The following is a 16,746-nucleotide window of genomic DNA, read 5'->3' as shown; positions in this document are numbered from 1 at the left end:
TACTTGGAACATCCCTTGGAACATGAGCAACAGAACTCACTCAGGGAGTCTTTCCCCAACTCCAGCATCTATTCATAGACACTCCTTTGGGTTGTCTAAGCCCCCTCACCAGACCAGGGGTCTTCCTTCCTAGGTAGCATTCACCATTCTCATTGGCAGCTTTACCGTCTGTCTCCTCTGGCTTCCTGGCCCCAGGAACCAAACCAGGGGCACTTCGACACCTACCTGTGTATTCAGGGAAGCAGATGGTCAAGGGTGACTTCTTGATCTTCTCGGCAAATAGATCTTTCTTGTTGAGGAAGAGAATGATGGAGGTATCAATGAAGAACTTGTTGTTACAGATGGAGTCGAAGAGCATGAGAGACTCGTGCATGCGGTTCTGTCACCCCAAGGTGGGTTTGGTGACAACAAAGCAAGACAGAAAGCAACAGACAGACATAGGGGACAGGAAAAAAGAGAGAAGGAGAGAATTAAGTTTGAGAGAGAAGCCTTTAGACACCACAGCTCTACAACTCAGCCACCATACAAATCCTCTGGGTTATGGAAGCAACAGACTCAAGGGCACATCTGATGGGACCGAACCTGGCTGCTCAGATCAAACTTTGTAAACCCACCTGGATCACAGTCCTTGGCATTTGTGTAACACCTTCACATTCCAAAATGCCTTCCCATTCGTTACAATCTTTCATTTGCCTCGTAGGACAACTTTGTGAGATAGACAGTGTCAGGATTATCATTCTCAAGTGACAGATGAAGAAAGCAATTATTCTCATTGGATTCTTGCAACAATCCCTCAACGCAAGCTCTGTTATCATCCCCATTTTCCAGATGAGTAAACTGAGGCCCAGGGAGGCCAGGTAACTCACAGAGGCACATGACTACTGAGTGCCAGAGGTGAGAATTGAATATAGGTCCCTTCCAAGCCCAGGCCCACAGGCTTTGCCACTGTATCACTCTGCCTAGCCTAGACAATTAACTGAGTTAGTTACCAAGCATTTAAGGAACATTTGCTATGTACCAGGCACTGTGCTAAACATAGGGGATTCAGAGGTAAAAATGAAACAGCCTCTGCCCTCAGGGAGCTTATATTTTAATTATATGTAATATAGCATAAATTATATGTAATGATTTTATTCTACCTACATGTACATGTTTATATACGTATGTGTATATTATGTCATTAATGGGGCATATAGATATATTGCATATGCAATATATATTACAGATACAAAATGAACACAAGTGAGTAAATTAGTTTGGGAAGGGTGGGCACTAGCAGGTGGGCAGGGGCAGGGATCAGAAAAGGCTTCATGTAGATGGTGCTGCTTGAGCTAAGTCTTGAAGGAAACCGGGGTCCCTAGAGGCAGGGGTTTAGAGAAAGTGCATTCTGGACATGGGGGATGGCCAGCGCAAAGGTAGAAAGGCACAGAAGGAGAGTAATGTTTTCAGAACAGTGAATAATATGTAAAAAGACTGGAAAGACAGATTGGAAAACCAGGTTATAAAGACCATTAAGAGTCAAACAGGAGTAAATATTTGATCCTAGAGGTAATAGGGAGCCACTAGAGTTTACTGTGTAGCCAACTGCCTATGTTCAAGATGGTGTTTTGACATGATCAGATCTGCCTTAGCCAGAACCCCACTTCCTCTTTATTTAACACATAAAATACTGCACTGACAACTTTCTAACTCTGCCTCCAGACTCTCCCTCATCCAAACTATTCTGTACACCAATCATTTCCCTTGAAAGAGCATGGAAAATATTTAGATTATGTTTTTTAAAGAACGACAAATGATAACATTTATAATATCTACATAGTATTGTCAGGTCCTTTGTGTCCCCAAAATAAAAATTATGAAATAGGAAGACATATGATATAAAATTATCACAATATCTCCACAATAGAGGCATACTTTTACAGTACAGGTCTAAATTATAAGAGGAAGGTACCCCCTGAAGGCATACCCATCTTTACAAGGGAAACATTCAGTGCTTCCATAGGACTGTCACCCTAGAGCTTTGAAAAACCTTGCAAGCCAATTCATTCAGTTTCCTCATTTTACAAAGGAGGAATCACTGACTTGCTAAGGTTAAAATGGCAGTAAGTGACAAAGCCAGGATTCAAACTCAGGTCCTGGGACTCCAGACTCAGCAGATCTTACCACTGAACCATCCTGTCTCCTTTCTCTGCTCCTTTTTTGGCTCCTTTTAATCTAAATTAGGTTGGTAGAGAGATTTGTGTCTTCCTGACTAGGCCTCAAAAGTCTTAGAACAGAATGGACAAGAGCAGTAGTCTTCATTTATATTCCTGTAGAAACTAGAAGCAAGTTGCTTACTACTGCCTTGCTTGATAAAAAGTCTCAGGGCAGAGAAAATAGCACGTCTTAAGTTGTGTCAGTGAAAAAGCAGCATACTTATTTATTAAATGATAAGATTTTGAAAAAAATATATATGAGTGTATGGATATGTGTGTGTACATGTGTGTATATATGTGTGTGTGTGTGTGTGTGTGTGTGTGTATTCAGAGTCTTGAATTATATTTCAGATTGATTAGCAGATTTTAAAAAAATGTTTTTGGATCAGTCCTATGGTTTAATTGACTTGAGTAGCTAGGAGGTGGAGTGGTTAGGAAAAGGGGTATTTCCTCTGCTGCTGCCAATACAGATTAGCCCATTTAATTTAGCTTACTGAGCTACCAGGAGCTTAAGTGACTTGTCCATGGTCACACTGCAAGTCTGTCAAAGGCAAGACTTGAAGCTGGGTCTTCCTAACCCTTAGGAACATGCCTTAGCCTGTTCTCTAATCCACTCCATCACATTTACATAAATCATAATTACTTCCTTCTAATTCAGTCTTTGGTGGCAGAGTGACCAATCCAACTTCAGCCATGAGGTGAAGCTTGCAAGACAGGGAGGTTAATATATTGTTAAACAAGTGGAGATACCATTCCTGAACATGTCCATGCTGTTGCTCACTGTCCATATGCAACTACAAGCATTTGATGGAGTAAAGGAGAAGACAATTGGGCGTGGAGGCAAAATCTTGGCTCAGCTGTGTGAGTCGGGGTGAGTCACTTAACTTCTGTCTGCCTCAGTTTTCTCATCTATAAAACAGCCCCTCCCTTCAGGTGGCTGTGAGAATCAGTGAGTTAACGAGAGCTTTGCAAACCGTAAAGTGCTGGATAAATGTTAGCTGTAGTCATCAATCGTAGTTTTCTTTTTTTACCTCAGCAAACTGTGAGACTAAATTCTAGCATATAGAAACATTTTCACACAAGTTATTTGAAGGGAAAAATGTGATTTATGAACATTATTAAATACAAAATAGGCATTTTCAAATGTTATAAGGATGACATCCTCAAGTACAAAATTCTCCTGAAAGCACTAAAAAACGTATCTGATGGACCCTGATGAAAAAAAAGAATAAGAAGCCCTTCTAGCTAGAACTTGTGATCCACAAGCCCTTCATCTAATGTGGCCTCTGTACAGTCAGCATCAGTCCAAAGAACTGCACGATTAATAGAGCAGTAACTAGGGAAGGTTAATCAGGGCTTTGCCCCAAGGTATCAAAGTTAAAGGGCCCTGAAAACACTTGTAGTTCTTCAGCAGCATAGAAATAACAGAATCTAGCAAGAAGAATTAGTTAAAATTGGAAGCTACCAGATGGCTCCCCTCTCCCTACCCGTCTCATCTCACCATCACCATTTTGAGGCCTCTAGCCTCAGGCTTAAACCATGAAATGAACATACACGATTTGTGTCTCTTGTGGGACTGGAGGTTTAGAGCAAAGGTCAGGGCTGGAGATTTGGATTCGATTTAAATTGATTAAAATGAGTTAAAACTCTTGAACAGCTTGGGGTCCAAAAAGAGGGTACCAAGTTCCTTATCTTCTCCCTGTCCCCGGGCAGCTTTGCTGATTAGCAAACACTTCAAGCAGTTATAGACAAGATATTCTGAATGAAAAGCATCATGATGTAACCTAAAGACCTAAAATCCTGAGGAGCCTGCATTCAAATCCTGACTCTAAGACCCAGGACGCCCCACCCCTCCAGTCCCACCTCCGCCCCTTCATCTACAAAACATATATGACAACAATAATCATCCACCACACAGGGCTAGGGAAGAGAAGAGTGCTCAGCAAACATAAAGAACTACATACGACTGAGATGCCACCCAGATTTGTTTAGGAGATGATACCAGTAACAATGCTTGTCTAAAAATGATGCCAGAAAATACATCCTGGCAGTAAGATTCTGATTTGCCAAGACGATCATACCATTTCTTCTACCTAAGTTCTTATTCTGATGCCTCATTGTGTCATGGAGTTGACCCTGGATCTTCTTATAATTCATTTAATGAATGCCTCCTCTAAGCAAGGTACTGGAGTTATATACAAAGACCAAAAAAAAAAGAAAGAAGGAGAAAAGAAAGAAAAGAAGAGAAGGAAAGAAAAAAGGAAGGAAGAAAGAAAAGGACCCAGAGCTAACACTCTAGTGTGGGTGTAGAGAGGGTACTTATGTGTGCATGTAGCTTAATTCAAAGAAGTAGGAACAAGTAGGAAATTTGGGAGAGCCTTTGCATAGATGGTACCTGAGCTGAGCGTTAAAGGAAACCTGGGACTCTAAAACAGAAGGGAAGAGACAGCATCACAGGTGGTTGGGGGTGGGGGTTGGGGTGGGGATGGGGGAGACAGGCAGGCCAAAGACCCAGAAACTGGAGATAGCATGTCTCAATTTGAGAAGTAACTAGTCAATCCATCTGGCTAAAATTTAGAGTGTTCAAAAGGGAGTAATATCAAATCATCTATAAAGGTAGCCTAGAGTCAAATTGAGCTGAGGAAAGCTTTAAATTCTAGGTGAAGAAATTTATAGTTTAATTTGGAGGCAATAGGGAGCCACTGAAAATTTGCAAGTCACAACTGGCTCTAAAAGATTTTTTTTTTTACCAGTTGTTCCTTTGTTTGGCTAATTGTTTGCACGTTTACCTGATTGCCGAAATAATCAGGGAAATGACATCATTTTGCCCACATCCTTGTTGGCCAACACTAGCTAATGGAGAAACATATTGTGCTCTTAACTACCCCTGTAGAGTCATTTCATTTCCTACTCAGCATTATTGTGGAATCATTAACAAATGGTAGTCACCATTTACTCCACAGACCAATTCAGAAAACTCATATCATCTTATTACCTGTCTAGAGTCAACCAGTAAATTGTACTCTCAGGTTTCCTGAAAGGGCACCTCAGTAATTTGTATGAGCCCATTAATCTAATGGAGGCACTTGGTACATTAATGACTCATTTGCTGATGGAACCCATCCAGGAAATGAGGCCTGAGAGCCACACCTTAGAAGGTGAAGAGTCTAATCAATTGGGACATAGCTGCGAATTTCAGATTTTACCAGGTTGCTTTGTTGCTTAAGTATGAAATGCTGGACAAAATCAATATCTACCTTGCAGAGGGTTAAAAACCATTTAAGATCTGAGCTCTTTCCCCATCCCACAGAAAAGTCCCACTCCATGCACCTTACTAAAGAGCTGCTCTAAACCACCAGTGAAAACCATCCTGGACACCCCAAGTTGGGAGACTGGTGTCTATTTCAGGCCTGTTCTATCTATCTGCTGGAGGTCAGGATGGGGACCTCACAAGTACAGGAAGCAACCTCACCAAAGCCAGTCTCTCCATTCACAACATCTCAGGAATCATGTCTGTGAGATCTGATGTTCGAAAGAGTCTCATGCTTCTCCCCCAACCCTGTTTCCACTGCACATTGGATAACCCTGCTCCAAAAGTCTTTCGCTTTTCCTGATGGTTGGAGGGTACCACCACGGGCTACCTTGCATTTGAAATCCAAATTGTACTCAGTGAGCAGGGTCTAGCATCTCCCTTAAACCTCTGGATACCAGAGATACATTTATGTTGCAGTGCTCTCCTTGCCTCTCTTCCAAAGACAGAGCAGAAGTCCTCCTTAAATTACCTGAGGGCCCAGATTATTTTATTCTTGTCCTTGGACACTTGGGTTCTTGTTTTGAGGGTGGGGGTGGTCCAAAGTAGGGAGTAGGAGACAGCTGCAGTTTGAAGGGAATGAGGGCCACATTCAGACCAACTAAAAGGCAGAGGCAGAGAAGACGGATACAGGTCTAGCACTTTTTTGCACATGGTAAGTAGGCAGGTGTAAACATATACAAAACATGTTTCAAAGCAAGATTTTGTAGTTATTGGCTTTCAAAGACAATTATCTCACCAGTTAGTTTCTTGTTTACATATGGTCCAGCAGACATACACCTTTAGACCAACCCATCCAAGTTAGGCTAAAAGACAAGTTAGGGAGAGCTTTTTGTCCCAAATGCATGGTTATCTAAATGAGGATAGTAGCAACGCCCCAGCAGTCACCAGGTAGAACATTTTGATTAAAAAACAATTAAAACTCCACAGTATTTCAGCATCCATTATTTCATTTAATCCTCACAACATCCCTGTGAGGTAGGGAGGATATATATGAACAATAGTACTTCATGGAGTGGTGGGGAAGAGATGCTAGATTCCTTAAGGCTCTGCTAAGTAGAGCATGTTGGCAAGGCTCCAACAACTGGATGGAGGATGAACTATACCACTGTCATCCAACCTGGAGAAGCCCATCCTCAGAAGACCAGCCCCCAGCTGGAGAGGCCCATCCTCAGAAGACCAGCTGCCAAGTAATGGCTCCTTTTAGCCATAGTCACAAGTGACACTACAGAAGTGTGGAGGGTGTTATGATCTACATTGGTGGAAGAAGTACCCACATGGATGAAATTGTAGCTTTTTGAAGTAAAAAGTTGACAGATGAAGAAACGGTAGTTGCTAAATGGCTTTCTTAAGGTCACTCAGATATTTGCTGAGCACAGCCAGGTTGATACCAGGTTTTGTCTCCTAGGCCAGTTTTCTTTTGACTATCCCACCATAGCCTCCAGGCTTGCTTGCTCCTGTATGAGGAGATGGCTGAATGACATATGTGGACCAGGCATCTCACCAGGAGGATCCTAGCGGAGACTCTCCAGGAATCGGACTGTGTTGGAGAAGAGAAGGGGGATGAGGGAGGAGGGAGCACAAACACACATGATCACACTAGGAAAGAGCTGGCACTTTATTAACATGTGGGGACTAATAAATACATTACGGACAGCCAATAAATTATTACAGTAACTAAGGATTTATTAAACCAAGGAGTCACTCTTCTTACAAAATTACAGTTAATACATGTTGGGTGGGGCTGCTGGTGGACAGGGCAAGACTGCACCCAAAGGAGAAGAAGGCTTTGCCAAAGAGTGAGATAGGCATGAGAAGGGAAACTCCATCAGCTGGAGAGGGGTGGGGTTTGAGTTCCTGGTGGGAAGATGGACTGTGTCCACTGACTGAGTGGGGAATGCCTAGAGAAGCAAGTGGAAGAAGCCAAGGCAAGATGGCAGGGGACTTTCCCTATGGCCACACTAGAAATGTTATTGCACTATGGAGAAGGGGAGATGGGGAAACATACACTGAGGAAAGCTCAGATTGAGAGCAGATCTTCAAGGAAGAGGGAGACGGAGAGAGGAAGGGTGACAGGGAGGAGTTAGGAGAGAACTGTGCTGCTGGTTAATAAAACTGCCAGTCTTTGCTGAGCAAGGAGAAAGACATTGGCTTAAGGCTGATCTTGGTGAGAGGGTAGGAGAGAACAGCTCCCTCTTAGAGGAAACCCTCTCCTGGACATGTCCTGTCCTTTCCTTTTTCAATTGAGAGGCTAGGATTAATGTTCAGAACAGGCCAAATGAAAAGCTTTGGAATAAAGAATGATTTTCTTCCCTTTTTCCTGCCTCTTCTGAGGCTTCAGGGCCATTTGGTTGGTGCCTTTAGTGAGATGGAAGCTGCTCTAAGAGCTAAGAGCTATCCAGAGGAGAGAGTTTTGTAGCAAGAAATCCCAAGTGTCATTAGTAAGTGGACTCCTAATTTTTGTCTGGAGGAAGGGAGGCAAAGGTTGTATGCCAGGGAACAACAGGAAACTTGGTTTCTAGATATCTACCAGTGCTAAGCTTTTTTTTTTTTTTTCTTGTCCACATCCATTTTCAGTCGATGTTTTTAGGGTCTGATTTCCCTCAGACTACAACTTTGTCCTTTCTACTTTGGATGGTTAAGTCCTTCAAGTGCCCCAGCAAGAGACATGGTGGCCTGGGGACAGAATATGCTCACTGAAATGTCTGTTTTACACACTTAGGATCGACTGTCTCTGCAAGAATCCGAACCAGTTCTATAATACTTCCCCACATACCAAAACTTTGCACTTGGATTCTGGATTTCTTCTGTTGTCTCCTTGTCTTCCTGTGAGACCAGTGAATGAGTTGGAAGATACTCACTCCATAAAGAACCAGAGAAAAGTCAAGAAAGAGTAAGAAGTCTAGACTTCCAACTTTCTTTTTGCCTTCTCAACAGCATGAGGGGGCCTAGAATTATTCAGCCTGAAGGAAAGAAGACAGGAGAGACTTCATAATAACATCCATGGAAATGATGGGTTATTTCTGGAGCATGCTAAACAAGGTATTAGAACAGAAGAAGAGGAAATGGACAGCAGGAAGGATGCAGGTTAGATAGAACTACTTGAATGTACTTAGAACCTGTGGAATCACTAACTTTGGAGATTTCCAGAACCTAGGATGGTTGACTTAGGAGCTGAACTTTGAGAAGGTCAAGGGCTATATGACACTACTTTGGGTGGTTATATCCTTGTTATAGGATTCTCCATTCTATTAATAGACAATCTCAGACTTTATTAGTTCACCCAGCATGAATATGGAGGTACCAGGGTCAAGGATGGTACCTGATGCCTTTTCTGAATTTTAGGAGACCTTCGAGCAGTTATGGTGTTCTCACTGACCCTAAGAGAGCCAGTAGCTATTTCTCAGGTACGCTGCCTAAATGGTCAGGAATAGGATAGGCAAAGATAGTGGGAAGGACAGAAGAAAGATTGAGTCCGTGTCCTGACTGAATGGGAATGTCCAGCTTCTTGCCCAAGAAAGCCCAGTTAATAATCTCACACTGTGAAACATGACACCTACAGGCGTGGGTGGATAAGAATATCAAAGAGAATTGTTCCAAAACTGAAAGCAGTCACAGGACCAACTTACAGATGTGGGTCGGGGGTGGTCTGAGGGGTCAGGAACTTTGCCCCGAAAGAGAAGAAAGGGTACGTGGGGCCTCCTCAGGGTGAGATATAGTCAGCTCTTGATCTCTCCCAAGAATTCTGACCTTTGTCCAGAAACCACTTTTCCAGTAAGGGATATGCAGAGAGAAGGAAAGGACCTTGGTAGAGACTGGGTCATTGGGAAAGGTGGTGCTAATGAAAACCTTCACAAACCACAGGCCAGTAGCATTCCTTAGCCTCCATCTCCTTTTTGCTGTCACTCTAACCAGTTCCCAGTGACTTACCCCATGACTATCCCATCTGCGTGGCTAGACAACTACCACAAACTGGCTGATTCCTGTAGCTAGTGTGGTTTTTGTACCCATTGCCAAAGACCTAATATTCAAAAGCCCTAAGATGAGAGGGGTCCTAATGCCGAAAGAAACTGGGCTCACCTCCAAACCACCATTTCATAGCTTTGGGGATTCCCCTAACTTACCAAAGAGCTCAGGTGTCACTTGTTCAGCACTCTGAGAAGAAAACTAACCTCCTCTGGCTCCTACAGGTGACTTCTGGCTTTAGAACAATCTTGCCAGGAGGATTGCCCAGGACAAGCTGATTTTAAAAGGGATTGGTTTCACCTTCTTTCCTACCTGGGTCATGGGTCAGGGAGCGAGGGGTAAGGGGTGAGAGTGGACTGGTAAGACATTAGTTTTTAATTTAGAAAGATGCTTTAAAGATATTGATAAAGACATAGAAGTCCCCTTCCTCTTATGGCAACTGTGAGCAAATCTGCAAGTTCTTTTTAGGGGAGTGCTGGTAAATGTCTAACACCTGACTCTCCAGAAGAAGAAACTTCACATCACACTTTTAATTTTAATCTGCATTATCAACATATTCTCCAACACTTTCTTAAGTCTAGACAATCAACAAAATGATAAATCATGCCCTGATATGTATCATTTGCCAATTTCCAAGGTGTAAATGCTCATTCTAAAATTTTAACAATCAGCTTTCTGATATGAATTGGCTTTAGTACACCCCTGTCTTTCACCCTATTTTCTCAGCATTCCAAAACAACAGTGCTCCAATCAAACATCCCTAAAGAAAATCCAGACAGATGAGCTGAAATTCCTGGGTCAAGGGGCTTGATCAAGACCAACCAATGCCAAACCTTGAAGGTCATTTGGCACAACCTCTTCCTTTATCATTTAAGAAAACAAGGACTCAGGGAATCAAGCAACTTGCCCAAGACCCCATAGTTAGTATGTATTGATGTCTCAAAGATCTATAGGTAGAAGGGATCTTTGTGGCCATGAAGTTAGTCCCCTCCTCACTTTACAGATGAGGAAACTGAGGCCTAGAGAGGTCATGACTTGCTCAGGATTACACAGGTGCTAAGTAAACATCAGAGATGGGGCTTGACTCAGGCCCTCTGACTCCAGATCCAGAACACCTTCCAGTGGGGGCGCTCCTTTTCTAACACCATGTTAGGAGCCAACCAGGTGAAGAAGACAGAGACCTATGTGATGTCACAGGATCATTGATGTAAGTAAGGCTGTAAGTGAATTTAGGGATCATCTGGACTAACCTCCTCACTTAACAAAGGAAAAAACCGAGCCCTCAAGAAGTTTAGTAAATTCCTGAGGAACACTACAAGCCAAAGGTCTCCTAGTAAATGTTTAACAATCAGCTCTCCAATTTTAAAAAATGTTCACAGGACATAATTTTAAGTCTAATCTGAATAATCAATGTTTTCTCCTTTGCTTTCTTAAGTCTAGAGTGATAATCAACAGAAAAATAAATCAAGTCCTGATTTTTAACATTTACAGATTTCTGAAATATTAATGCTCTCACTGAAAATTTAACAATGCTGGAGCACCTGGCTGTAGCACACCATTGACTTCAAAGGTCTCCTTGACTAAAAAAATATTCCCTTTATTCTCCTGGCCTATGTGGGGCCTGAAATGCTACCATTAGAGTCACTCCTTTGGTTAAGCAAGAACTGACCTCTCCAGACTCCTCTTTTGTAAATCACCAATCCCCGTGAGAGAGGGAGCACTCTGGAACTATTCACCCTTCCGGGGAGTACGAGAGTGGCATAGGACAAGTCTTGCTTCTTATCATTCAGCCCTTAACCAGAGTGGGGGTGGTGGTGGTAGTTAATCTGTCTTCATGAAATGTCACTTCCAGGGCTTTGGGAGGACTCTGTGTCACTGAGTCTGCTAGGGGAGCCATGGGTGCAGAGCACAGGGTAATTTGGGCTCCTGGGGCTAGCTCCAGGCCCCTGGGACAGACCCACATGGTGTTCTCTGGCTCTTGTGATTACACTGATTTTGATGACAGAAACCAAGCACCACTGTCATTATTCCTCCCAGGCCAGAGTATATAATTATACCGTCTGTGGTGAGGGGGGAAATTACTGAGTTATTAAGTGGGTGTTTGTGTCCTGGGAAACAAAGCCAGGCTATCTGACAGTCAACAGACATCTTTTTCTACCAGAGCTTGGGCTGGTTGGGTCCAGGGGCCAGTGAAATTAGTCCGGGTCGGGGGGTGGGTGGGGGAGACAGGCGGTGTGCTGGAAGTTATAATTGAATGAAATTAAAGATTCTGCAAAGGTAGCATGGATCAGAAGAAAGAGGGATAAAGGACCACAGAGACCATCCAATCCAACCTCATTTTCCAGATGAGGAACTAAGGTCCGGAGGTTAGTACCATGCCTAAGGTCACACACAGGGACAAAGACAAAACTCCTCACTCTGGACCTGGAGCTCATTTCACTGCCTCGTATGTCTCCAACGGGGGTTTGGAGATATCCATGGGGGAGCGTGATAAGAATGGCAGTCTAGGAAGGTTGGGAGAGGAACTGCCCAGAATGCCAGGCAAATTCATCATTCTGGGTCCAGAGCAGTGATTTTGTTGGTATTCCTGATATGGAAACTCATCTGTAACTTAATCTTAGAGGGTTCTCATAGATTACGTGACTTGCCCATGGTCATATAGCTGATATGTGTCAGAGGTGAGACTTGAACCCAGGTTTCCTGACTCCAAGGCTGGTCCTCTATCTACCACACCAAACTGATTCAAGGTCAAGGCTGAAAGGGGACTTGGAGATTCCCTTTAGTCCAACTGCTTCATTTTGACACTGACGTCAAGAGAAGGGAAAGGATTTGCTGGAGGTCGCACAGCAAGGCAGTGCTTACCTTGGACTGGCTGAGAGCAGGAGCCAGGCCTCTATGCTGGGAGCTTATGATGCTCCCCTCAGGGCTCTCATGACCCTGGTGACCACGCTGACAGACAGTGGCATGGAGGTGAGATGCTAAGTGAACTGGCTGTCACTTTGTCTTCTCTTAAATGCCCCAAACCCTGTGGCGGAGTCTTGCCCTGCAGAGGGGCTGTTAACACTAGATAGGTTTTTAGAAATGTCACTCAGATGATCGATGGACAAAATGAGCAGCACAACACTGATTGTTAGTGACAAAAGTATTGGGGCCTCCGGGGCGTGGGGGTGTGTGTGTGTGTGTGGGAAAGGTGAAGTAATTTCAGGCACCCAGTAAATGCTAATTTCCTTCATTGTGCTTTGTACCTATTCACTGGGAGGCCCATAGAGGTTCAGCTAAGCACAACCCAGGGGTGGAGGAGAAAGGGAAGAGGAGACATATTGAGAAATAACTCCTATCAGCTAACAGGCCCACTGGCATTTTGGCACTGAGGTAGCTACCTGGAGACCCACAGTCACCACCTCTTGGTGGCTCCTCCTTTTACTATCTCCAAACCAGATCAGTAAGGCCATGGGAGAAGCCAAAGGGCATCTTAGCAAATACAGAGGAACTAGGGACAGGCATTCCTGGTTCTCTGGGGGCTTTTTCTTGGACTGCTCCCCTTCAGAACCGAGTACTTGAAATCATGCAAAGGGCAAAATCCAGGTTTTCAGTCCCTGGAAGAGAGGATGTGAATGAAATATTTCTCCCAAAAGGCTATTACTACTCAGATACTGATGGGCACATTTCTACAGAAGTAGTAAGATTGGAAATCATGGTAAAAGGTTGTACTGTGACAGCTGAACTGTGTACAACACACAGAAGGGGCAAACTCCAATCTCCAGGTCTTCTGGTCAAATGTCATCAGCTGGCCCCAAAGGGCTCCACTGTGTCAGTGACACTGAATGTGGCCTAGAGAATATGGAAGGTAATTCCATGGCCAGGAGTTGACCACCAGTCCTGTCACCTACAGGGATACATTCACCGCCAATGTTCTCACTAACTGAGCTCCCAGCCTTCCACTGAACCCACTCTCTGGGGTGTGTTAGGATCAGAGAAAAGTTTCAGCATTGGAAAGATGAGAAAGTTCCAAGACAGATCAAGCCTCCCAACCCCTAGGTCCTGGTTCTTGACTACTTGGTTGAATGAAAGAAGCCTAATCAAGTCTTTTTTTCAGGAGAGTTGGGTATTGGTGGGTCCTTTCTAGGTACCTCTTAGGAATGCCTTACATCTCAGTTCAGGCAACTACTCTCCTCCTTCTAGCTAGAGGGATAATTCCGTAGGGATTATGAACCCTGTCTTCCCTCAATCCCCCTCCTTTTCCACCCCCTACTTACCAGAAGCCTGAAAAAATTGATTAATTCATTGGTTTCCCATGACAACACTAGGATGATGGAGGTGGGTTGGGATGCTCTCTCCGTGCTTTCTTGGCTGGGCACAGGGAGGTCCATATGGTCCTATAGGCATATAAGGCACCTGTCCTTTGGAAGCCACTGCCAACAGTTGCCCAGAACACTTTCATGAATCGCTATTTCAAGACTATTTCATTTTTCCCTCTCTCCCCCAGAGCCCCAAGATCCTTTGAGCAAACTCCCCAGGAATAGATTGAAGGTAGAAAAACAGCTCCCTCTAGGCTTTAGTGATACTACTAGAAAAATGGCCAGGGGATTTGGACTTTCCACTATAAATCCTTCTGGATCCTTTGCTTTTTCTAAGTGGACACTCCTTCCTTTCTCTCTCCTGCCTTTTCCCTTGATGCCCTCTTTCCTCAAACCTGCAACTTTTCAACTCTACTCCATAGCCCCTCCATAAATATAGCTGCTGTAGACTGAGCTCTCAAGATGGAGTCCATGGAGCCTCCCATGGATCTTGTACCATGGAAGGACAGATGGGAATAAAAGAGAGTCAGTAGAGCCCCAACATTTCATGCAGGTTTGTTTTGCCCCCTCCCCTACCATCTTCGCTTCCTCATTAGGGGCTGTCAATGTGGATGATTTTACCCAGAGGTGGAGGCAGGTCAAGGAACAGAAATCATTTGGTGACTAGTCATGAAGACCAGTAGTATAGGGGTGGTACCAACCCTTGGGGAGCAAATCCTTGAGAGCCTGAGGTCCTAGGGAGGAATCTAGACCATTTGCATTCTGTAGATGAAGGAGAAGTGAGTGAAGGGAGGCACAGCCCAAACCCCTGAACACATTAATGGTCTGATGGGTTCCAGGAAGGTCATCCCATCCTGGACTTTGGTACCAATGCTGCCCCTGGGGGGAGAGATATGAGCAAAGAGCAGAATGGTTGCTTCTGCTTTCCATCAATATCCCTGACGAAGCACTGACCCTTTCCTGCTTCAAACATAAGGACCACCACTGGTGTAGCTAGGAAGAAACCCCCATCAAAGAGATACTTGATCAGGCCTATGTCTTAGGAGTTTTTCAAACTTGTAGCAAAATGAAAAAGACCCAGAAACCAAGAACAGTAGTCAAGAAACCTGTATCCTTCCAATCTGAAGGCCCAAAGAAGCCACCTTTACAATACATATTTCAATAGATTAAGCTAAGAAAAGTGAGCCTGGGAAGCAGATGAATGGATTCATTGCTTGTCCCCTTCTTCATCCCTTCTTGTCCCCTACTGTTCTGGCACCTTCACCCTGCCATGATTACCACAAATCCTGGCTTCCAATCCTACATCTGAAAAACAAAGGCTTAGAGAGGAACTTGGACATGACATGCCTTGAAAGGGGTAATGAGGTTGGGATAGGAGGGAGTTTTTTCCTTCCATTCCCTCACCCCACTCCCTCCATTCTTCCTTCTTTGTGAGGAAGAGTAATATGAATGGTATAGACACTCTTGTTCCAAGGAGGGAAAGGGAAAGGGGACTAGGGAGGCGGAACAGGGCTGGGGAAGTCTCAGGGACAGGTTGGGGGCCTAGGGGCTCAGTAGAGTCCACAGCCACGAAGGTTGTTGGCGATGATGACATCCGTCACAGCATCAAAAACAAATTGGATGTTATTGGTGTCAGTGGCACAAGTGATATGCGTATAGATTTCCTTGTTGGTTGACTTGTTCTTGTTCTCATACTGGGACTGGATGTAGGTCACAGCTTCAGTGAAGGAGTTGGGGCCTAGAAGAGAAAGAGAGATAGAATTAAGTCATAGTAACCATGGCATCCACTTGGAGACAACTACAAGTTCTGCTCTCATGTATTGTGTCAATAGCGTTGTATCTGGATGGTCATCTAGAGAACTGCAGTCAGGTATGTGTTCCTCCTGGTTTAAGTCTGATCCTTTACAATGATGATAATGAAGATAATAAAATTCCTTGAAAAAGCCCTTGAGCATTCCTTAGGATGCCATCTCACTCATTCCTCTATCTTCAGACAAGCCCATGCCTAATTCACACCAGAGAAATGAGGCCCTCTTCTGTTTATGAACAGAACAGAACAGAAGATTCCACAATAACCTGGATGTAACCCAGTTCATTACCTTTTCCCTGAACCTTCTTCTTCTTTTGAATTCACTGTTCCTGCCTATGGAACCACTATTCAACTTGGCTTCCATATTTACAGCCTTGAGGTTCTCTCTGACTTTCCAATTCAATTCAATTCAACAAGCATGTATTAAAAACCTACTATGTGCAAGGTGCTTGGGATATAAAGACAAAATGAAACCATCCCAGTCCCCAGGAAGCTTACTCTCTACTGGGAGATAAAACATGTGCATAGATAAGTAAATACAGAGTAATTCTGGTAGGGTGTGGCAAGAAGAGCATTAGTAACTGGGGGGATCAGGGAAGGCTTTATTTAGGAGAAGATGGCGCCTAAGCTGATTCCTGAAGGGATACCAAGAGGAGAGAGACATTGATCCTACTTCTGCAATGTCTCTTGAGTCGCTACCTCCTCTCTATTCCCATTGCTACCAGCTTAGTACATGCCTTTGGGATGACCTATCTGCACTATTGTAATAGTCTCCCAATACATCTTTCCCATTTTCTCCTTTTTCCTTTTCTCCTCTTTCTCCTACTTCCAATCCATCCTTTACATGTTATTGGACTAATCTTTGTATGTAAAGCTTTGTATGTAAAGCTGATCATTTTTCTGCCCTGAAACCTTTCACAGAATTTCAGAGTTCAGAAGGGAACTCAGCCACTATCTAGTCCAACCTATAGCAGAAAAAAAAGAATTCCCTTTACAGCACTGGTGATAGGTAAATGGTCCTTCAGCCTCTGCTTGGAAAATTCCAGGGAGGCAGAACTGACCACTTTCGGAGGCAGCCCATTCCATTTTTCAGTAGCCTACTGAATAAAATGTGAACTTTTCTGCCTGGTATTCAAGGCCCTCCAAAATGGAATATCTCTCTACTTT

The 16,746-nt window shown here is 43.9% G+C and overlaps 1 protein-coding gene across 5 annotated transcripts in view; it reads right to left on the bottom strand.

Annotated features, from left to right (window-relative positions):
• The window catches only part of GNAO1 (G protein subunit alpha o1), a 245,181-nt gene that overhangs the window by 5,555 nt on the left and 222,880 nt on the right, over nt 1-16,746 (bottom strand). For 2 of the 5 annotated variants that reach the window (XM_072632279.1, XM_072632281.1), the window contains exon 7: nt 226-379. In XM_072632279.1, the coding sequence (XP_072488380.1) occupies nt 226-379 (154 nt within the window). Of the gene's footprint in view, nt 1-225; nt 380-6,437; nt 7,046-14,858; nt 15,508-16,746 lie in introns of those variants that run through there. The other 3 variants (XM_072632280.1, XM_072632283.1, XM_072632282.1) reach the window with 2 other exon arrangements.

Source organism: Notamacropus eugenii, chromosome 1 (genome assembly GCF_028372415.1).
Source record: "Notamacropus eugenii isolate mMacEug1 chromosome 1, mMacEug1.pri_v2, whole genome shotgun sequence".
NCBI lineage: Eukaryota > Metazoa > Chordata > Mammalia > Diprotodontia > Macropodidae > Notamacropus > Notamacropus eugenii.
The sequence above is the reverse complement of the archived record's forward strand: the minus strand, read 5'-3'. Positions and strand labels throughout refer to the sequence as shown.